This window comes from Cydia strobilella, chromosome 4 (genome assembly GCF_947568885.1).
Source record: "Cydia strobilella chromosome 4, ilCydStro3.1, whole genome shotgun sequence".
Classification (NCBI taxonomy): domain Eukaryota; kingdom Metazoa; phylum Arthropoda; class Insecta; order Lepidoptera; family Tortricidae; genus Cydia; species Cydia strobilella.
In genome coordinates, this window is record NC_086044.1 from 18633231 (window position 1) to 18655466 (window position 22236).

Consider the following 22236-nt stretch of genomic DNA (forward strand, 5'->3'; position numbering starts at 1 on the left):
GAGTTTAGATCGGTGAGCACAGAGTATAGAGAGCAAAGCATGCGAGCACTGCGTCGTTGACAGATGGGAAGCCAGCCAAGCTGAGAGCGGTATGCAGAGACATGATCGTATTTGCGCAGGCAAAAAATTAAACGGATGCAGTTATTGAGAAGGCGATCCAACTTATTGAGAAGTTCTTCAGATAGGTCCGGATAACACACATCACCATAATCAATTAAAGGTAGAATTAGAGTGTTTATAAGGAGAATTTTAGTCTTAATGGGCAAAAAGTGCTTTAGTTTGTTCTTCTTCTTCTTCCGGTCTTGTCCCATTCGGGGTCGGTTCTCCTAATCCTCCTTCTCCAGAGCTCAGAGATGTCATCACTGGGTCGTCGCTGGGTCTAAATTGTTATTGGACATATCCTTTTTAATAACTGACATCCATGTAGTACGGGGTCTGCCGAGAGGATTTGATCCCGATATGAGGCTTAACGCACTTTTTGTCATTTCATCTGGTCTTCTCACGACATGGCCGTTATTTTATTATTAGATACAATTTTACCAAACCGAATTGTTTAATTAGGTTAATCTTCAGTTTGGTTAGAAGAAACTACGGACCTACTTTAGGTTTAGCGGCTCGTGAAACGATTTGACTAAGTAAATGACTTTTTTTTTTTTATTTGTCAACATCTGACGGGTAAAACGAGGACCTTATCCATTCCATGTCGTGAAACTACCTTTATCTAACATTTGCCTAATCCGTAATATTTGATTCTCCATGTTTGGAAAGGGTGGGGTGTGGCACTTTACCAAATTTTTGTAGGCATTATGTAATGTAAAACTATAAGCACATTGTTTCAATATTAAATGCTCTGACTATCGCTGTGGCACTGGTTGTAATAATTAGAAGAAAAGTAAAAAAAAGTGGGTACCTAAGGGTATACCTTTCTTTATCAATTAAATACAATTAGTGATAAATAGCAATTATTAAGCAATAAATCGTTTTACTTCACCATTCCACTAATTACTCTTCTTAGTATTCTACTATCGACATGTCAAATGGGGTGAATAGGGACAATATTGAAATTTGATTTTTACCTCGATAGACACAAATGTAAAGGTTTATAAACTTTTACCACATGTTTGAGAATCGATTTATAATAAAATATTTTTCGTTTTAATGTCCTTTTTTTGAAAAAAGCAGGCCATTTTGATTCAAACTGGATCCGGGGTGAATAGGGACGACTTAGGTACGAAGGTTGTCAAAAATATAATAAGTTGACATGTAAGTACCTGGTCTAGATAGTTTATTGTACTTAGGTACTTTAAAATGATTAGGTAAATATTATGAGTAATGTATTTTATTAAGTAATATATGTAATTTTATTATTAAGAGGGGCTTATTATACGAACAAAAGTAAAAAAAAAAACATTTACTTAATATACATATTTATATACCTACTTATATCCCATTCAGAAATTCTGCCTGTTTTAGTTGGTATAAGTAAGGGATACTAATCTACCAAAAAACACTAAATAAAGGACAACTCATTTTAAAAACAATTTTTTGGCAGCCCTGTCCCTATTGACCCTTTAGCGTTCCCTATTTCCACTTATTGCGTTTCCTATTAACTAACAGAGGCATCCCGCTCCACCCCTTAGTTGTCCCCATTCACCCCTGTTGCGTCCCTATACACCTCATGTTTTTTCGAAATGTTCATGGATCTCTATTTTCACACTTTTTGCTAACAAAACAAAGATTATTTATACAACTTACACAGTATGTAATTAATATGTTCTCAATTAAATGCCAAACTAATTTTTCACTCTCAGAAGTGTCACAAACAAGTAAAACCATTCGTTGACAGACATAATTTTAAACTGTTAGTTTGACAATATATCACGACTTTCATGCTTTTCCAGTGTTTATATTATAAAGAGAATATAATCACCTATTATTTTAATCGCAAGATATAATTTGTGATAGATATTTTCGTTTAAATTATCAGGTAAATGTCATTGCCGGTTCTTGTCCCTATTCCCCCTGTCGTTCCTATTCACCTCGTTTGACGGTATTTAATAATATACGTTGATTTGTTGTTGTCTTGATCTTTTCCTATCTTTTAATTATACCTATTGCATTATAATTTTATAAAATTCAACATGTATCACCATCCCTATTATTCTAGTATTTAATAATATTTCAGAAAACAGCAGAATGGGGCGTGGGAAGGAACCAGGGCTGCCTACGAGAAACCCCGTGGAGGCCAAAAAATATCGTGACGAGTCCTCTGGACACCTTAAGAACGGACACTATACTAGAGCACTCACGTCCCTAAACAAGGTACAAAATAATGTACACACAAGGTAGATACAAACAGCATGTGAGACAAGCTACCGACCGGAGGCCGACGAGCATTACCAGCAACCTCGTGGAGGCCTAAAAACACCGCTACTACAGTCCTTACTTACTCAGTCAGTTTAGAATTAACAATAAGCGAACCCGAGGAATTAAAATCCTCCCCTGTTTAGAGGTCGTAAAAAAATGACCAGTCAGTTTGTGATTCCCGTAAGTGAAAACGCGTTTTTCTCAGTTAAACCTAGCTATCTGTACCGCCTTGTGCCTTGTTCTCAAAGTGCCTTGGCAAAAACTAGTTTCCACTAATTATTCAAAATTATTTTAGAGTTAAAACTAGTTTTGACTGGGGAAAACGCGTTTTCACTAGTTGAAACTAGTTTTCCCTATATTTTGTCAGAGTCGAAAAATAGGTGCGACGACGAGCGAAGCGATGAGGAGCGTGTTAGATTAACTGTGACCAAACAGCGCGCGAAGCCGAGCGAGCGAAGCGAGCGTGCCGTGGCAGCGGCAGGTGAGCGCCATTTATCGCCTTAATATATTTTTAATCTTAACTTAGAAAAAAATGCTTTTTGTTTTGTTATGTCTAGTGAAAACTTGTTTTCACTGAAATAAATATTTAAATAAACAATTAGTCAAAACTAGTTTTCACCGAGGCCCTAAGGAAAAAAACTAGTTTTAACTAGTGAAACCGCGGTTTCACTAAGGCGATACGGAAAACTAGTTTTAACTAGGCAAAACCGCGTTTTCACTAAAAACAGGTTTCAAATCAAAATGGATTAGAATTTAGATCATTAGACCAGATCCAAAGTGGATTACAAAATGTAAATATAGATAGTTGTACGATTTATATGTACTTAACATATCTGTATGTACACGTAGATTTACAGACACGTTACTTGCAAGTTTCCTTACTATAGTATCACCGAAAAGCGACTGGTAAATATTAAATGATATTTCGTACGTAAGTTCCGAAAAACTCATTGGTACGAGCCGGGGTTTGAACCCGCGACCTCCGGATAGAAAGTCGCACGCTCTTACCGCTAGGTATAGGCCACCAGCGCTTCTAAAAGGTCTTATATATATAAATTAAATATTAAGTGTATTTTAACGACCATGTTTATGGCCGTCTGCGATGGTAATAACAACTTTATATCAAATTCACATTTATTTTATAATTCTTTTAATGCGTCCTCATACAATCATATGTGTATCTAATGCCCCATATTAAACTTAGATTTTATTACCTACTCGTAAAACATCATAACATTCATAACGTAGCTGAAAGCTTAGACCGTCATACGTGCTCGCTGCGGGCTCTCGTGAGGCCCACTAGCGAGCGAAGTGGGTGCGAAAACACATTCAGTAGCTATGGTAACGACAGCTCAGGCGTCAATACCGTCGCCTCTTCACATCACTCCGCGTTACGTAAACAAAATGGACAGCGACGATAACGCAAAGGCCTTAGCCAGGTCCATCCTTGGACCAGCCAAGGACGCTGAATTCCTTGCGAGCTTTGTCCGAGTCGGCATAGTAGATGAGGAAGAAGAGGACACCACCCCAAAAGCATCCATCAGCAAGAGAGCCCCGCAATCCGCTGACAAAAGCAATGAAGTCGTCGAAGAAGAAAAACATTCGACGAAGGAAAGGAAAGTTTCCCCCAAACCGACGAAAAAGAGCGCTAAACGCAAACAGAAGCGTGAGAGACGACTGCGAGAAGAAGAACTGTATACCGACAAAGACCGAGCTGCTGCCGTAGTGATGGGCTCCAGGGATATCAAGCAGTCGCTGAGCATGAAGGACAAGGCGGAGAGAAGCAGCGCATTACAATTGCCCGAGGAAGCTGATGCTGGGAATTTGCTGGCCCTGGCCAGAGCAGAAATGACTCGCGAAAGATTTAGGACCGCTTTTAATTTTGTTAACAAGGTATATCAAGGGCCCGTTTCACAAATGCTTGTAAAAATTCTTTATCATATAATTTCAACACCCTAGACCCTTGCAATTTTATGACGACATATATATAACATTTACATCCTTACTAAGTCCTTAATCCAGATTTAAATGCCAAGTGTTGTAAGAGAACATAACATAATGTTTTTCAACATGATAATGTGATTTATGTTTCTTCCACAGGCTATAGAACTGGCTCCAGAAGAGAAGGCAGCCTACGTCGCGCGCAGCAAATGCCATCTCCTTCTCGGCGAGCCTAAGGCCGCACTAGCGGACGCCGAGACCGCACTGGCTTTAGACCCCAAGCACGGGAAGGCGCTACTTCACAAGGCTGAGGCGCTGTACTATTGCGGGGAGTTTGAGATGAGCCTGGTGCATTACCACAGGGGCTTGCGTGCGAGGCCTGACTTAAACGAGTTTAGGCTGGGAGTGCAGAAGGCGCAGGTAAAAAAAGTAGAATTTATGAGTCATGCAAGACAACTTTTTTTTTAAGTTTCAGAGCTTGTATTATTCAGAATTCAACTAACAACATTTAACCTTTTCGACGCCGTGTCAAACACAAAAGCTGTCACTCGGACGCCACGTGACCGAAGTATCAAAACCGAAATTGAACTTTATGCACATACACGTAGGTCTATGTTGCTCTGTGGTCTGTGACCGATTAATCCGTCTTTGGCGTTGGACCTGCGGTGCCGATAAATCCGTCATTGGCGTCCAAAACGTTAAGGCCGTTCCAAAAGGGGCGTTCCATCGGTTTGCCGCTATCACTGTCACATTTCGCAAGAAAGAACGGGAAAGACCATGCGCGCCAAGTGTCAATTTTGATCGAATTTTGTCGATTTTTATTTATTTTAAAAACGTTGCCTTACACTAGGTTTTTAGTCATTTATTGCAATTTATTTTTATCTTAACATAAAAATAAAATATCAAAACCATGCAACCCAATCCCATTTTTTGGAAAAGGATTTTTTATTAAGAATGGCAAACCGATTCCAAATTTTAAAATGATCTTCAATAATATCAATTAATAAATACTGAAATATTGTTTCAGGAGGCCATAGAAAACACAATAGGCGCCGTAAAACCAGCGAAGAAGCCAACCAAGCGGACTCGCTCCAAGTCCGCCCGGCCGGTCCTCGGTCAGCTCATGTCCGACAAGCTTTACTTAGAAAACCTTTTAAAGAACCCCGGCTTGGCCATCGCGGACAGGAAGAACAATATTGTGACTCAGCAGGCTGAGGAGGCGTTGAGATTCCTCGAGAACAGGGAGGAATTCTGGAGGCAGCAGCAGTCGCAGCAGACGTTATAAAATTTAAGTAGAAAACTAATAGGCTTCCAGGAGAGGTATTTGTTGTACTAGCTGAAAAGGCTAGGAGAGAAGTGGTAGACATAGTTGTAGCTCTTGTCCAATAAGCGGTACCTGGATAATTTTTTGGAAAAACCCGACCCGGGCGGATAGGAAGAACGACATCGTGACTCGTGACTCAGCAGGCTGAAGAGGTGCTGCGGTTTCTGGAGAACAGGGAGGAGTTCTGGAGGCAGCAGCAGACGTTATTAAACTAGAAATGCACCTTCTAGTTTTGACTAGCAAGAACATAAAATACTGCATGTCCAGTATCTTAGCGCCTTATCCTGTCAATAGAATCAAAGTAGGTAGGTAGGTATTTAATGTTACCCATAATTTAATAGCAGTGGTTGGTTGATACCTACTGATATTCATCAATTCACAAGTCACTACCTAACTTAATAATTGCTTTTCACTGAGACTAAAAACGTATTTAAAAGTGCGGTTTTTGTTAATAAAAAACTGAAATAGATGGCCAATGCAATCCACGGATAGGCGAGATTGAAGGCAACGTACACGAAGACTAAACCTGGGTGGAAACTTTTTCTTGTATTAGCTGTAAAGGCTTAATAAAATATAGAAGGGAAGTAGGTAGTATATTAGCCTACCATGACTTTTATACAGTGTACTTTTACACAGATATAGAATTTATCCGTGTAATCATTACCTAATTGAGAAGCTACACTTGATTATGACCCCGTAATTAATTTTTGAAAATTTACCGAGCAGCAATGTACTGCAAACTGTAAACATTACGAGATAGATAGATAAACTGTTTATTTGTTTGCCACAATACACACAAAATATTCAAATACAGAAATGACATAGGTACACAGAACAATCCAGAAAATAAATAAAAATTACAACAACAAATAAGTCACACCGATTTTTACATAATATGTAGAGAAAAAGGAAAAAATACATAAAAATACTGTTTTATACAAATAAAAATCCTGTATGCGTCGCAGCAAAACAAAAATGTTCTGGCTCAGTATTACGCTTCACCCATTAGGAAAAGCACTGATTTTCTGCCAGGACCTGATCACGATCGAGACATAACATGCGCTGACATTGTGAGATACGAGCTTTTTTTACTAACTGCCAACAAGCGTTGACAGTTACTTTTGCTTTACATTGCGGGCCGAATTATATTGTATGATTTGTTTTCATTGTATTTCGAAGCAACATTTATCTCAAAATACTACCTTAGGTCCTATGCTAAACCACCGCTTAAATATTCGCCCGTAGGTATTGGATTTACACACTGTATAGCTAAACCTTAGTAAATTTGAATGTAATAAATACAAAATACCTACTTAGTAAAAACTTTATTAAAATACTAAATAAATTAGTTTTTAAGTATCATGATATTGTAAAGGTATAGTTACACAACCTAAGTTATTTAATTATAAATTAAATATATTAAAAATCCTGTTAATTTCTTTGGTACAAATGTTTTCTAACCCTGCAAGAACAAATGTATTGTTCTACTCAGATTAGTTTTTTATATTTAGGTAAGTATATATATGAAAAAATGCTTAAATTACTATAAGTTATTATTTGTGCAAAAAGAGAGATTTTTCTGCGAGTGTTCTTTTGAATCCCGATCAAATCGTAACTCGAAGTCACAAGGAGCAAATAACTTTTAACTACTGCAGCCACTATAAGTAAGTACAAAATAATACCTACTAAAGTAGCTGAGGTTATTCCCCATTCCCCATATGTTTGATGTAATCGTGATCCCTTAATTGTGATCGTCGTTCCGTGCATGCATGAGATTTAGAGGAATTTAATAATGATCAATTGATCATAGCTTATTATAAAAACCGACCAAGTGCGAGTCAGACTCGCGCACCGAGGGTTCCGTACTTTTTGGTATTTGATGTTACAACGGCAACAGAAATACATCATCTGTGAAAATGTCAACTGTCTAGCTATCACGGTTCATGAGATACAACCTGGTGACAGACGGACAGCGGAGTCTTAGTAATAGGGTCCCGTTTTTACCCTTTGGGTACGGAACCCTAAAAAATGGCATTCGATAGGGAATTTGATAAAAAATATGATCATTACAATTTTCAGTAAGGTGCTTTGGGGTAACTTCCAAATCAGTATAATTTTGAAAATCGCTAATAATACTTTAAATACTGTTGCTAAGAAAAAAAAACCGGACAAGTGCAAGTCGGACTCGCCCACCGAGGGTTCCGTACTTTGTAGTAGGGATTTATTGTTATAGCGGCAACAGAAATACATCATCTGTCAAAATTTCAACTGTAGCTATCACGGTTGATGAGATACAGCCTGGTGACAGACAGACGGACAGAGGAGTCTTAGTAATAGGGTCCCGTTTTTACCCTTTGGGTACGGAACCCTAAAAAATGAAGGCGAACGCCAGGTGTATTTCTTCGTACCCCGGCGCCCAATTTGGTTAAGACGGCCCTGAACCAGCCATGATTCAAGAACTTCCGTTGTTTGCGAAACCTAGGAGAGGTTCGAACAACTACTTCCCATCTACTTCTAATTTGGATGTCGCACGCTAAACCGCATTATACATATGTACCTATGTATACTGGCCACTGGCTATTTAGGCAAAAACCTAGTTAATTGAGTAGGCAATATTGCTTACCTAAAGAGGCATGTGACAATTTGATCATAAAAACTTGTTCATACAGCTGATAGGTACTCCGCCACGCTCAATTACCTACCTTGTAAATTTTCAATCATAACACTGCAACAAAATGAAATAACGATAGTTTACAACAGTGCGAAATAAATGTCGATCATAAAATGTATAATGATAATACCGATGTAAGTATGAGGTGATTACCTCTGCACAGGAAATTAGCCTTTTGTTGGCGCGATATAAAATATCCGAGCGGCTGGCGCGGCCCACAGTTTGTTTGTGCCGCAACATGGTTTACTACATTTTTGCCCTGTTCTTTGCGACAATTCATGTAAGTATTTAAAGTCAATTAACTACGTATTTGGAAAGATTGTTAGCCACAAATAAAGGACCTCATGCATGAACCTACTTTGCGACCGGATTTGTCTAAACTCAAAAGAATAATCATCAACACCTTAAATACTCTAGGGTAGTCACGCTTCTTCCTTTAACGGTTTTCGAGGATTAAGGACGAATGCAGTCAGGTATTTCTACCTTAACCAAACACCACAAGTTATGACAATTATCAAAACAAATAACTATAGGTACCTACAGACCCGGAGGAGGCTTTCTTCGCCACTGTGATTCTGCGCTACCTAATTGTTACCTATAAGTATAAACCATTATTTAAATGCACGCCCATGCAGTCAGAGCACCCTCGCTTACAACTCACCGGGGGAAATATTAAAGAAAGAAATGCAACAAATATTTTGACATAGTCCAACTAATAGCCAGGGTAAAGAAATCATATAGACGCAATGCACACACAACAAAAGCCGGTACCTACCTACCTAAGCTGTGTTGTACATACTACTACATAACCGATAACCGACCTGAAAATACAAAATGTTAGATACCTTACCTTACTCCTACATTGAGAAACCTCGATGGAATAGTTATTTGTTATACAAGGGTGCAAAGTTGTATTTTACCCGCGAGTGTAGAATTGAAACACGAGCAAGCGAAAGGATTCTATAGGTGAACCACGAGCGAAGCGAGTGGTTCTAAAATAGAATCCTGAGCGTAGCAAGTGTTTCAACACACGAGAAGTAAAATACATTTGCGCCCGTGTGTAACACAAAACTTTTCACCTCACTATAGCGAGGAAAGTGCAACATCCACTGGCGTTAGATCATCTTCATCACTGGAATCACTCATTTTTTTACGATATTATAAAAGAAAACTCTGGAAGTTGTGTATTTTTACGCGAGTCGGTGAGAAAAGATTTTTCTCAAACATGCTATGTAATATTGATATTACGTTCTTTATATTAGGCTGGGAAGTATCACGACTCCGGCGCGGCTAGACGAGGGGCCTGTAATGAAATTTCATACAAAGTTGCAGGCCTAGGCCGGGAAGTGCCTCTTTTTTAATTTCCATTTCACATATATTTGTGACACAGCATCATGGCATTCAGCCAAAAAAAAACTATAACCAATATTTGCTTATGGTTCGGAATGACGTTCTGCCAATACCCCTTTAAAAAAAAACAATAAACGATAATTAATATATTTTGCAGTTTTACAAAAATATATAAATAAAACACTAACAAATTCCAATAATATTGAATTGCAAATTTACCTACAAATACAGATTTAAAATATAGTTGGTCAAACCAGTTTGTCAGTAAAAAAGAACAAAAAAACTATACTCATCCTTTTCTTTTGGGTGCTAGTACCAGTGTAAGACAAAGATAGTATGATTATCTCTGTCTATGTTTGAAATGAGACAGTCCTTTGATAACCTATATTTCATTTAAATATTAGCGGTAAAAATGTCTATTCAAACACGCGTTGGTGTTTTTTTAATCGTTTTGGAGGTAAAGTTGAACATTTTTCATTGTGTATCTGTAATTCTATTTTATTGGATTTATTGTGCGTTGTTTATTGTATAATATGAGTTCCGACGAAAATATTAAATGAATACCTGTTACTTATACTCCATGTTTAAGGCAACGATGTATGTGAAGCATAATATCAACATAAAAAACGATGTAATCTTAGTTATGTGGCTACTAACACTACAGTCAGAAGGATGCAAGGCGAAAAATCAAAGATTCATAAATATACCTTTGAACATTTGTGTAATAAATTGATTAACTACATGTGTAAAATATACGACACGTGTGATAAAGATAGGTACAGGTGGTAGTTATATTTTGTGCCTAGTTTACTTTTAGTTTCTTTAGAATTAAAACTTTGATTTCGTGGAGATTTCTTTATTTATTTCATTGCATGTTTGAGAAAAGCACTATACATACATCGGCGTGAAAAGGGGTTGTCGGCCTCATAACTATCCGGCCTCACTACGTTCGGCCGTATATATGCATTCGGCCGGCAACCCCTTACTTCCCGGCCTCTGTAGTAATGTACTATTAAGTAAAAAAATTGTTGACAATGTTGACATTTCTGATATATGAAATGTCAACGATGCGTTTTGAAATTGCATCGACTCAACTTGTGCGTTCAGAATTATATTTAATATCATTATAAAAAAACAAACGTTTCTTATGGAATTTTAAGGTTTATGACTTAAAATCATTAAATAAAGATAAATTTGGTATTTTGTATTAGATTCTCAAACCATTTATTTAATGATAATTAATATCGAACGAACCATTATCATGAGCGTTTTACGTTTTGTTATCTGTCAAGCTACTTAAACACGCTCCATCCAAAGTCAAATTACTTTCCCCACTAGTGGATAAAACGCGTTTTTCCCCGCTTGTATTGAAGGATAAACGACAACTTTCCGAGCTAGTGAGGGGAAAAGTTTTTTACGTTCAGCTCAGGTCAATATATCAAAAATATTTTAGGCCCAAGCACAAAAGGCGTTGAACTAGCCAAAGCCAGATTAGCCAGATGAAGTCAGCCTGACACACTGACCTTAATCGGAGTCAATTGAAATGGCAATACCGAATATAATGAAAGCTTTGTGTTATAGATGGTCGCAGCAGGAGACCATGACATCACGTCGTGCTTGGAACTGTTTAAACCCGAGGTACCTAACTTCTAGTTTCTTAGTTAGTTTCTAGTTCTAGTGCTCTAAAAAAAACTAATCCTGGATAGAAATGATATCGATTGCCATTTTCATTTCAAAATTGACGATATCGACGCTGACTGCACATTTTTCCAAAATCTGTAAATGCCAATCATCGTCAGGTATTTACATCAAAAATTAGGGAAGGTCTCCGAGGACAATTTTCACGCAGCAGCACGAAAAACAGGTAGCTGCAAGCTGCCCCATTTAATAAAATCCATTATGTATACTCTATTTAATTTACGATCGTATATTATAGAGCACTCTATATACTTACGACGGATATGTTTGATGGTAACTGTATCCAAGTAGAAGAAACTGAACTGTTGTTTCCGCTGTTGGCAATGAGACCTACAAGGGCTATAATGACTTGTTCAAATCTTGCAGACATTGTAATTTGTACTTATTGTGCTTTCCTTTGCCAGAACATAGAACAAAATTGCTGCGAGATTGCGGATTTAGAAAATAAAGAACACTTCGATTCCTGCAAAACCGGTGACGAATGGGAGGTAAGACACAGTAATGGGATCGTGCGCGTTGGAGGGTCTGCCATCTTGTGGCCTGAATCGCAAGCATAAACTTCACATTTACGCCTCGCGCCAAATATCTGACGGCTGCTGTGCTGCCCCCTACAGTTCATGCACGCTCCCTATTAAAAAAGACAAGAACAACAAAAGTTGGTAATAGTTTTACTAAGTGTTTTTTACCTATCAACTATACCAAGGTACCCCGCATTTTGCTTCCGGACTTTGATTGTAATCAGCTGTTAGAAATACAGTAGTCAAAAACGAAAAATCGAGGTATTTCTTAAAGTCAGACTGATTCAATGTATAGAAAATAACACTACAAGAGACGATATTGTGGTGGGATGTTTGTAACTGTATAACGAGACACTTTTATATAAATGTTCATTACATTGACCATGCAACTTTCAGTGTGAAAACGCCAAATGCGTCTTAAGAAAGTCCGACCTATTGAGCGGGGACACACTAGACGAGAAGAAAACCAGAGATCTCCTAGAGAAGATTAAGCAAAAACGTCCGGAAAGCAAGGCTATGATCGATCGCGTGCGGACCGAGTGTCTGGAAGGGAAGTACGAAGATTACCCGCCGAAGGAGGCCTGTCCACTCATAAGGTTCCAGATCTGCAGCTACATTAATGCTCTTGTGGTGAGTTTTTATTTATGTTTTAATTGCAACTTTGCAGGGGTAAGTTAATAAGTCCATATATCACAGATATGGCCTATCTCGTGTCCCCGGGCTATTTTAAGCATAATAATAGTAACAGCAGTTGTTTATATTGTTATGGATTAAAGTTATCTAAAATAAATTATAAAATTGTTTGCGTACCTAAGTTATTTTTATGATCAGGGCACGATAAACATTCCGATGTTTATCATCTGCATGTAGGAAAAAAGTAATCATTCATGTTTATATCATACAATATGGACTTAAATGTGTATAATGGTCAATGGTGCCATCAGCGCGTTTTTCTTTTTGTCCGTTTAAATGGAATGATCGCGTGATTCGAATGAATTAGTTGTTGTATAGTTGTAAGTTGTTTGCTTCAGATGATGTAATCTTTTTATTTTGCAAAAATATGTTTTGCTCGACTACACAATTTGTATGTCTATGCCTTGAAACACTCGCACTCGCAACGCCCTTTACATTTTAACATTGACACGACTTGCACACTTGTAAAGCTACTTACTTACCAACTATAATATTTTTTACAGGAATGTGACAAATGGAAGCAAGATGACACATGTAAAAAGTTTTCTGACCACGCCAAAACCTGCAAGTCAGTGCTCGACAAACTTAAAGAATGAATCAATCAGCAAGGCGTCAAAGAAAACAACACAATATTAAAAGATAACATTTTATTTGTTCTTTCGGCCTCGATCTCATCGCCACATCAAAATAAAATCAGCAAGCCATACGTACTAAAGATAAAAATTAAAATTGTCACTATCAACTTGAACAAGCGTTTAGCAATAAGTGTTTTATTTACAATATTTACAGCACTCCTCTACTAAAGGTCACTTCCCATTAATTCTAAAGAACGAATAATTTCTCTCCGAATTTGAACCTTATTTCTTAAAGAATTTACATTTCTACAGAACAGATGGGAATTACCCTCAGCTGACAACGATTTTTCGTTCCTTTCCTTCCGAAAGTGAGTTTTTTATAACCTTTATACAACTGCTTCTGATTTAAAATACCCAAACTATTTCAGCTCGCCTTGAACGCGTCTGGGAGCAGCAATGGTGACGTTTAGTTACTTACCCACTTTTACAACATATCTTTTGTTGTTTACAAATTATTCTCTCAAAATAACTTACTAAAATCATTTCACATATTTACTTAAAATGCAATTACTTCACTCATTAACACATTCTTAATTTTTCAAAACAGAAAATAAAAATAAGAAAAAAAAACAAACAAAAACGATCATATTATTGTTTTACGTCTAAAATGACTAAGATTTGCGAATGTCCCGGTGATATAAGTAGGTACAAGTCAGTTCTTTAACACATTTTTATATAACATTCAGTCATTTCCGTTAGCAAAAATATCCAGGATTGTTTCCAAACATCACACATTTATCACCCTTTTACTTGAAAAAAAAAAAAGTAGATATTTCCCTTAAAATAATATGAATCTCTTATCTATTACTGTGTCATTCGGCTATTACATAGTTACTCATTCATAAAACTCATAATACTGTGTATGTACTTGGACAATATTATATGCGGGTATCTTATATTCGAGTAATTATCATATTTCAATAATTCTAGGCATCCCAGTCGAACTAGAGATCATTGTGATAAATACCTTCAATTATTGATGTGCCGTCGGAAACTTTCCAGAATTGCGAAATTTAAACATGGTAGAATTTCGGAAACTTCTGATACTTTTATATCCATAGAAATATAAATTTTCCATTTACAAAATGAATGTTTGTATAATTTTCCTGAAATTTCCGATAATTTTTCGAACTTTTTGGAAATTTTCCGCAATTTGCACATTTGTACCTTCAATTGCATTTTATATACAAAAGTACATCACTCTGAAACTGCGTATACCAGCTCAAGCGAGCACATTCATGAATTAGACATGCTTAGGATCTACTCTAAATACTACTACACTTATGAAAATGAGGAGTGACTTATCGTTATATTTACAAGTTGGCGACCAATGCGATATCTATCGAGAGGACATCTGTCTGTTTAATAACATCTTAAGTTTTTGAGCTAAACATAATCGTGTTTGTTTGTATCTCAAAACTAGGTTCAATTCAAGTTGGTTGAAATCTAATAATAGGTTTCTATTCAGATATTTTGGCTATATTTTGTTCATTTAACCCATTAACCGCAAAATCGGCGTAGCGTTGAAAGGGATCATATTAATGATATCTACTACACATGTAAGTAGTAGTTTTGAATGATTCACGGTTAGTTTCACTATATTGACCGGGATATGGACCGTGATTACCTTTTGTATTATTTTCGAGCTCCCGATGTCAAATGTGTCGAATCCTGTGATTTGTTTGTGTATTGGCTCCTCTACACTATGACTGGCGGGCACGATAGTGTAGAAGGCCTACTCGGCAGTCCCCGCCTATAATCGCCAATGATCGCCTGCGACCCGTGAGTTGTCGATTTTTGGGCACGCATCAAAGGAAATCGCCGAGTGGTTGCGTTGTATAGGCGATCATGTAGAATTGTAGATGATCTTGACGATGATACTATCAACGATCATCGCCGATAGTGTAGAGGAGGCATAAAAAAACAGTGATATCCGAATCAAACACGCGTAGTGACACTGTGAGTGTATTGTGCTTGGTTGGACAGACCAATGAGTGTGAATGCGACCGATGGTAACGTTGAAAGCGAACGTAGCCACGCGCACGAATGAGGGTAGACCGAGCGCGGTCTACACAACTTTGACACCCACCCGCTATCTTCAGTCACCCGTGAACAAGATGCATGTAACTGCGTCGAAATATCGGGAGCTCAAAAACAATACAAAAGGTAATCACGGTAAATATCCTGGTCAATATATAGGTAAGTCTACATGCAAGTAGATCAGTCGCTTGCACTAGTATATTGATTTGTTTTATATGGTCTTTTATAATTAATTCATAATGATTGATTAATGATTACTATAGTTATCCGATCAATTAGTTATTATAATCATAATCAGTTGGTTTAAACTCCAATTAGTATCAGAGATGCATTCAAAATATTTAGCATTGTGCAGTATCCGCTAGAATATTAAAATAATATAAAATTAGGATTATCATTATTTTTATAGTAGATCGAACAGTGTAAAACTTTTACATTTACAATTAGGGTAGGAACTAAGGTAAATATCATTATAATTTCGCGATGTATATTTAGAATAGAAGACGTGATTTGGATTTAAATCTGTTCAAACGTGCATCAAATACGCTGCCACAAGGAAAATTCATAATTTTTTTAACTACCTAATATAAGTCAGATTAATCTTTTTACATAGTATTTTACGTTTAAAAACAACTAATGAATCAGTAAATTACATGAATCTAGTTTAACTGGATCGGTCATGAGGGGTGGGGGGAAATGACCGAACGGGATAGTCTTATGTATCTTTCTGTAGGAGTAGCAGAGAAAGGGCTGTTTTTGTTTGTCCTTGTCACAGTATCAATTTTTTTTTATTCCCCACCGTAAATTTAGTATGGTTTATGGTGGGCAACAAATCTACTCGACCAATCATATTGTCGCATTGCGTATGTTCTGTCCATCACGGGCGCATGCGTATAGCTCATCTATGTAATGGTAAATTAGCATTATCGCACAAAGTGGTGTTACAAAATCGCCAATGGAGGAATCATAACTTTTTTGTAAGTAGGTATTCCCTCCAAGACAAACAAAAGTTCATGAAGTATTAACATTAGCCCGCTAAGCATTAAATATCCCGATGAGTGGTGTCGTTACTACCAACTATAACTCCTACTATAGTAAACCTTATTACAATGACATAAGGTCCACTGATAATTGATTAACCTAAGGCCCAGCCATACAAATGACAAATCCAATATTTGCTACTGAAATTTGAACCTATAGTGTAGGAAATAGTGTTGATTTTGTTTCGTTTGAAAATTTAACGAATGCAAGTCTATTTCATTTGAATATGATTTAAATATCGAACTGAATAAGTAGTATAGCGAAGAACGGGAGCCTTAGAAGGTCAGATGTAGTGCATAATTATTTTCTATCGTATTTTCACGGAAACGTACGATCGTGTCTTGCTATTTCAGTCTCGGTACAAAAAGTACTGAGGTTGACTAAAGTAGCATGACAAATACGAACGTTTCCGAGAAAATACGATGGAAAACATTTATGAACTACATCAGAGTGTTGAATGTTGCTGCCAGTCCTTTGCTTTGATAACCCCACGATTCCTGTCCCACTACGCTAAAAGTTCAACTGTGTAGAGCTATCAGTAAAACTGATGAATGAGTTTATTGTAAAGATGGCTGATTATGTCAAGATAAAAGTCTTGATCCGTTACATTAGTTAATTTTCTTTATTAAGTATTTGAGTAACATTTATCTTCCATAAGTCCAGTTACCGAATACCGATTTACACAACATAACACCAATTTCCTTCACAAACATCTTTCGCTTAACTTTGTTCCGCACCAGTCGTAATGTCAGTTATCACCAACAAAAGGCTCACTTGGATTCAATAAGAATTACAACGCGTAAACCGTTATGTTAGACACCTCTGACAGTGATTGTTGCTATAGAGCAGCCATTCTCAAAGTGTGCTCCCCTAGGGCTCTGCAAAGCCTTTGTTGGGGCTCCGCGAGGATACTTTTAGTAATAAGAAAAAAAACAGCTCTTCTAAAGGTATATCTGGTCCACAGTGACAAACGAAAAATTTTAATTTGGGGCTCCGCCAAATATTACGCTTTCCAAAAGGGTTGCATCACCAAAAAAGTTTGAGAACCGCTGCTTTAGAGCAACATATAAAAGTGCTAGGTACTGCAGTGTACTCTTAGTATACTTCACTGGTTTAGACCTGTGGCCTATCCCACAAAACTTACAATTACAATTTTACAAGTGTCAAGTTACAAGTTTGTAATAATACAAGTGTGCGTACCACAAAATATACAAGTAACAGTAGTGGAAATTTTTTACATATATGTAAATTGTATCGACAAGTCTACAATTTATTGTATCACAAAACTTTACATACGATACATATATTTTCCGGAAAATGTACAAATTTGTAGCTGACAATTGTTCTGTGCTACACTATATTGTAGTAATAATTATACATATATGTAGAATTGTACCTACAAGTTAACAATTCTCTAAACGTGTGTCCCACCCTCTTGCTAAGTATACGAATACTAGTAATTGCAGTATATTTTATAATATTTAGCGATTCCAACCCTTTGTACCACGAAATGTTTAGTTCAAGTAGCAGTGATAGTGAAGAAGAATTAATTGTAAGACCCTAGGACATATAGGGAACGTATAAATTTAACTTTGATCATAACGGATTATACATTTAATCAGAGGTTCAGAGCGAGTAAATCTACCGTCGAATATCTACTAGAGACTATTGGTGGAAACCTTAAACATCCGACACGAAGAAGTCACGCTCTTGATCCTAAGGCCACGATTACACTTGTAAGTTTTACTTACGTAAGTAGGGACACAGCTATACTACAGAATGAGATATGAATATCGTTATCTCATTCTAGCAAATAGTTTTGTTCCTACTTACGTAAGTAAAACTTACAAGTGTAATCCTGGCCTAAACAACAGTTACTGACTGTTTTAAGATTAAATTTACCAAAAAGAATGTTTTTGTTTTCGTTTATGAGGTCTAAAATGGTCAGTTTAGCTTGCAAGTCCATTGTAATGCCAGTTGGTATGTAGGTACGTAGGTAATTAATGCTCGTAGCTAGATCACTATACATATAATTATAATAAATGTAATTCTTGCGTATTGCGTATAAAGTAGTTTCACCTTCAACATCAAAGGAGCTATATAAATTGTTACATATTTGTATTTGTAACATTACAATTTTTCGCTTGTATATTCACAAATCAACAATCCCACAATTATGTAGCTGTCGTGACATACCTTTATTCTTTGTGATACGCTTTCACAAAAGTGACATATTTGTACACTGCAAACTTGTAACGAATACATATTTGGAATTATTGTGGTACATTTTTTTGTTAACAATTTAACATTTTTTGTCAAATTGTACACTTGTAAAGTTTTGTGGGATAGGCCACAGTAAGTGCAAACCCCCAGCAGGGTAAAGTGAATATACTATGCCAAACGTTTCACGCACTTGACGAACTTGTCGGCATTAAAGCCTAACACCCCGCTCACAGTTTTAAGTAAGAAGTTTCACGTAAGAAGGTCACGCTCTAGGGTATAGTGTAACAAGTGACAGTACCGCACACCGCACACCGCACACCGCACTGCTAGTAGTCCGGGTTATTCCCTCGGGGCTCGGCGCCCCGCAGCCTGCGCTAGTCGGCCTCCTCGGCCGGGCGGCGGTACACCTTGCCGAACTTGGCCATGTACTTCCTGACGAACTCCTTGGCCTTGGAGCGCACCGACTCCGTCACCACCAGCTCGTCCACGGAGCGGCAGTGTTTCAGCTCTTTCAGCATCACGAAGTGGGTCAGCTGAGGAAGACAAATTTCAAATTAATATATCGCTACATAGTATAAAACAAAGTCGCTTTCCGCTGTCTGTATGTCTGTCCCTATGTATGCTTAGATTTTTAAAACTACGCAACGGATTTTGATGCGGTTTTTTGTAATAGATAGAGTGATTCAAGAGGAAGGTTTATATGAATAATTTGTAAAGGTTTTGTGTAAATTAGTCGAACTACCCGTGCGGGTCGCGAGTTAATACATATATGAAAAGAGAGAAGATTGTATATGTATATATATACTGGAAGAACCACATTGTTTTCTATTACCGACTTTAGTTTTAAATTTAGGGCCCTATGGTATCTCGTCGCAACTTACTATAAAAAAATGCCAATTCAGAACTGAACTAAACGTTCCTCGGGTGTACACTGTATAAACTCAAGAGGAAATGGGCGCGGGAGTCCCTAGCACTAGGTAGGAGTAGCACTAGGTGTTCTCTAGTCCCTTTGGTTTGTATCTCAAAACTTACGGGAGAGCCGCATGAGACCTAAATTAAAGTTTAAAACTAAATTATCTACATTCTCGCTGTTTCCATGGAAGAAGTGCTACAGAAATCGCTCGAGGTACTAGCAAAGTATGCTTACCTTTCTAGCCAGATGCTTGAAGTCAGCCGTGCAAGTGATACGGCCAGCGGGCGCGTCCGAATGCCGATACGGGTTAAGATGGTGCACCATAACCCTCGCCATGCTACTCCGGAACTGCTCCTTCAGTTTCCGCGCGGCTTCCTCGGCGTCGACGGGCGGAGATGGCACCGGTATGGGTTCGGGTTCCAGCTCGACCACCGCCACCGGCGCTGGCTCGATCTCTTCAACTGAGGCTTCGGAGTCTGACTCGGATTCGGCGAGGTCCACGATCTGGGTGGAACAATAAAGATTAGATAATAAATTGTGTAAACAATCATTTTCTAGCATATTGCCTTTTACAAAATTGTGATTGCCGAGAGCTGGCCGGGCTAGCACATGATTGGCGCGAGAGTATCTCGCCGCGACATAGACTACTGGTCCCCCTTTAATTCATACAGTTAGTAAAAGACGGGTAGTCTATCTCGCGGCGAGATACTGTCGCGTCAATCATGTGCTCGGCCTACTGATAAAATAAATGACTGATAGATCTGCTATATCGAACAGCGACAGTGTCCATATCACATATGAATTCCGTACTGTAACAAAATGTAAGACGAATGACGGAAAAGTTTATCAGGCGGCAGATCCGTAACTATTAGCAAAGAACAAAAACTATTACTATTTGTCAAGGTTTTTTTAAATCTAGAACCAAAGTTGTCACCGCTCAATGTAGACGCTCGAAAGTCGGGGTTGTCACAAGACAAACTTTTTATATTTTAATATAGCATAGTACACAAAGTAAAAGTGTATTAAAATAATCCTTTATATAAAAAAAGCGGACGCGATCTTGATTTTCTGTATTTAGGTTCGATTACGTTGCGATCACTTTTACAATGCGTTGTAATATGTTGCTTCTCGTTTTGGCTCATACGTTGAGTTGAGGCAACGGCCCGGCCCGGCAACAGAGACCGTTGCGGAGACAGTGTGGAAGCGGATCTGCGTCAGCTTTAAGCCGATAATGAGGGCTACCGCGTTTCATTTCGCCGTTACGTTAGTGTAGATGGAGGTCTTTCAAAATGTCAAATGCATAGAAATTTTGGGGGTTTCAAGCTTTTTTATCGGGAATTTTCACTCCTGATTCATAATTGTGGTAAATCTTTGTACATCTTTGATTAATCATGGTAAACAATAGACATAGTAATATATAAAAAGTGCCAACTAAAACATATGCAAAATTAAGGTTGAAAAAATGGCACATTTAGACGTTAAAATACCTGTGCGTATATTAGAACGTACTGATATTATAAAAATAAGCGTAGAAGAATTTTGAGATCTGTATTACTGTAGATGGCGCCAACTGGTGAGTACAAAAACGGTAGCCCTCATTTGCAGGAAACGGCGCAGGCTCGGGAAACGTGGCGTGCTGTCGTTGTGCTCTCGGAGGCCGAGTTTGGGTCGGCGAGCCATATTAGTTAGTTAGTTGATACCTTGAGTTCGTCCACGTTGGGTCTCCTGGAGCGCTGCGCCAGCTGGCGCACCTTGTGTAGCAGCTTTTCGCGGCGCCGTCGGAGCTTCTCCTTGGTCTGCTTGTAACGCTTCACCTCTAGTCGTCCAGCTAGCTTGTCTTCTTCCGTTCGGGGCTGATAAATAAATAGATTATTTCCATATCAAAAGATTGGATGAGTCGCGTCTTAGAGACAAATGAATTTGAACCTTACGCTCTAGTAGGACGCACCATAACTGAAGTCTTATATGAATCGTACATGACACGTTAGCTTCGCTCGCACAAAGCGTTGGTGTGGTCTGTATCGAATGACTATAAAACATAAACTCCTAAGGCCCAAGGTCCTACCTCAGTTCTTCAGTTCGATGAAATTTAAGCCATATTGACTTGGAACAGTTGAATTTCTTTTGTTTCGTTGAATTTTCAAATAACTAAAAATCAACTCTATTCCCCTGCACTATAGGTTCAAATTTCAGTGGCAAACTTTGGGTTTTTTAATTGTATGGCTGGGCCTTAGGAGGATAAGAGAATATGATACAAACGTTTGACGAATTCCTGCTCATCTCGTATTTTTGTTGTCCTACCTTAACGAATCCTTCATCATAGCACATAACTCATATTGATAGTCACGTAGTGTGTACTTACACTGATGGGCCGCTCAGAGACCAGCCCCGGGCGCCGCTTCCTCGGCTTGACGCTCACTAGCGCGTGCTCGGGAATAAGACCGTTGTGAGGATTCTCTTTAAACACTGCAATTCATAAAACAAATATCACAATGTTAGTTTAAAATAAAATAAAAATCAGTTATAATAAAATATAGCTTAAAAAAGCGCTGGTGGCCTAGCGGTAAGACGAGCAGTTTGAGACTGTTAACAGGTATTATTACAGGTCATAATACTCTCAATAGACACCTTAAGATAATGAGAATCAGTGCAGACGCCTCCTGTCCACACTGTGGTAGGGAGGAAACTAGCTTGCACTTACTAGCAGAATGTACTAAATATGTACGCGGCACCGCGTTATAATACATTTGGTAGAGACATACTAGAAAAAAACGATCTAAAGGATATCGAACTTAAAGATGTCCTTCTGTTCTGCAGGAAAA

The 22236-nt window shown here is 37.9% G+C and overlaps 3 protein-coding genes across 3 annotated transcripts in view; 2 read left to right on the forward strand and 1 right to left on the reverse strand.

The window, feature by feature from the left end:
- The first annotated feature begins 3675 nt into the window (after nt 1–3675).
- LOC134740933 (outer dynein arm-docking complex subunit 4) lies at nt 3676–5593 on the forward strand. Its single transcript, XM_063673588.1, has 3 exons — nt 3676–4260; nt 4468–4728; nt 5336–5593. Exons 1-3 carry the CDS (start codon nt 3706–3708, stop codon nt 5591–5593), a joined length of 1074 nt encoding a protein of 357 aa, XP_063529658.1. The 5' UTR covers nt 3676–3705.
- A 2885-nt stretch (nt 5594–8478) lies between these two features.
- Nucleotides 8479–13327, forward strand: LOC134740787 (uncharacterized). The gene is made up of 5 exons (XM_063673404.1): nt 8479–8583; nt 11235–11291; nt 11756–11839; nt 12266–12499; nt 13066–13327. The coding sequence occupies exons 1-5, from the start codon at nt 8542–8544 to the stop codon at nt 13156–13158; spliced, it is 510 nt and encodes a 169-aa protein (XP_063529474.1). The 5' UTR covers nt 8479–8541; the 3' UTR covers nt 13159–13327.
- The window catches only part of LOC134740788 (probable histone-lysine N-methyltransferase CG1716), a 38305-nt gene continuing 29261 nt past the window's right edge, over nt 13193–22236 (reverse strand). The window contains exons 17-21 of the mRNA XM_063673405.1: nt 21777–21880; nt 21115–21267; nt 19649–19918; nt 14365–19034; nt 13193–14164 (exon numbers count right to left, since the gene is read on the reverse strand). Coding sequence (XP_063529475.1) covers nt 18876–19034; nt 19649–19918; nt 21115–21267; nt 21777–21880 — 686 coding nt within the window. The 3' untranslated portion in view covers nt 13193–14164; nt 14365–18875. The remainder of the gene's footprint in view (nt 14165–14364; nt 19035–19648; nt 19919–21114; nt 21268–21776; nt 21881–22236) is intronic.

Excerpts from the sequence above, each read along its gene's own strand:
- LOC134740787 (XM_063673404.1), top strand. The coding sequence starts at position 8,542 with ATGGTTTACTACATTTTTGCCCTGTTCTTTGCGACAATTCAT. Across the intron at positions 8,584-11,234 it reads TGTTCTTTGCGACAATTCAT|ATGGTCGCAGCAGGAGACCA; the intron begins GTAAGTATTTAA and ends TTTGTGTTATAG. Across the intron at positions 11,292-11,755 it reads TGGAACTGTTTAAACCCGAG|AACATAGAACAAAATTGCTG; the intron begins GTACCTAACTTC and ends TTCCTTTGCCAG.
- LOC134740933 (XM_063673588.1), top strand. The coding sequence starts at position 3,706 with ATGGTAACGACAGCTCAGGCGTCAATACCGTCGCCTCTTCACATCACT. Across the intron at positions 4,261-4,467 it reads CTTTTAATTTTGTTAACAAG|GCTATAGAACTGGCTCCAGA; the intron begins GTATATCAAGGG and ends TTTCTTCCACAG. Across the intron at positions 4,729-5,335 it reads TGGGAGTGCAGAAGGCGCAG|GAGGCCATAGAAAACACAAT; the intron begins GTAAAAAAAGTA and ends ATATTGTTTCAG.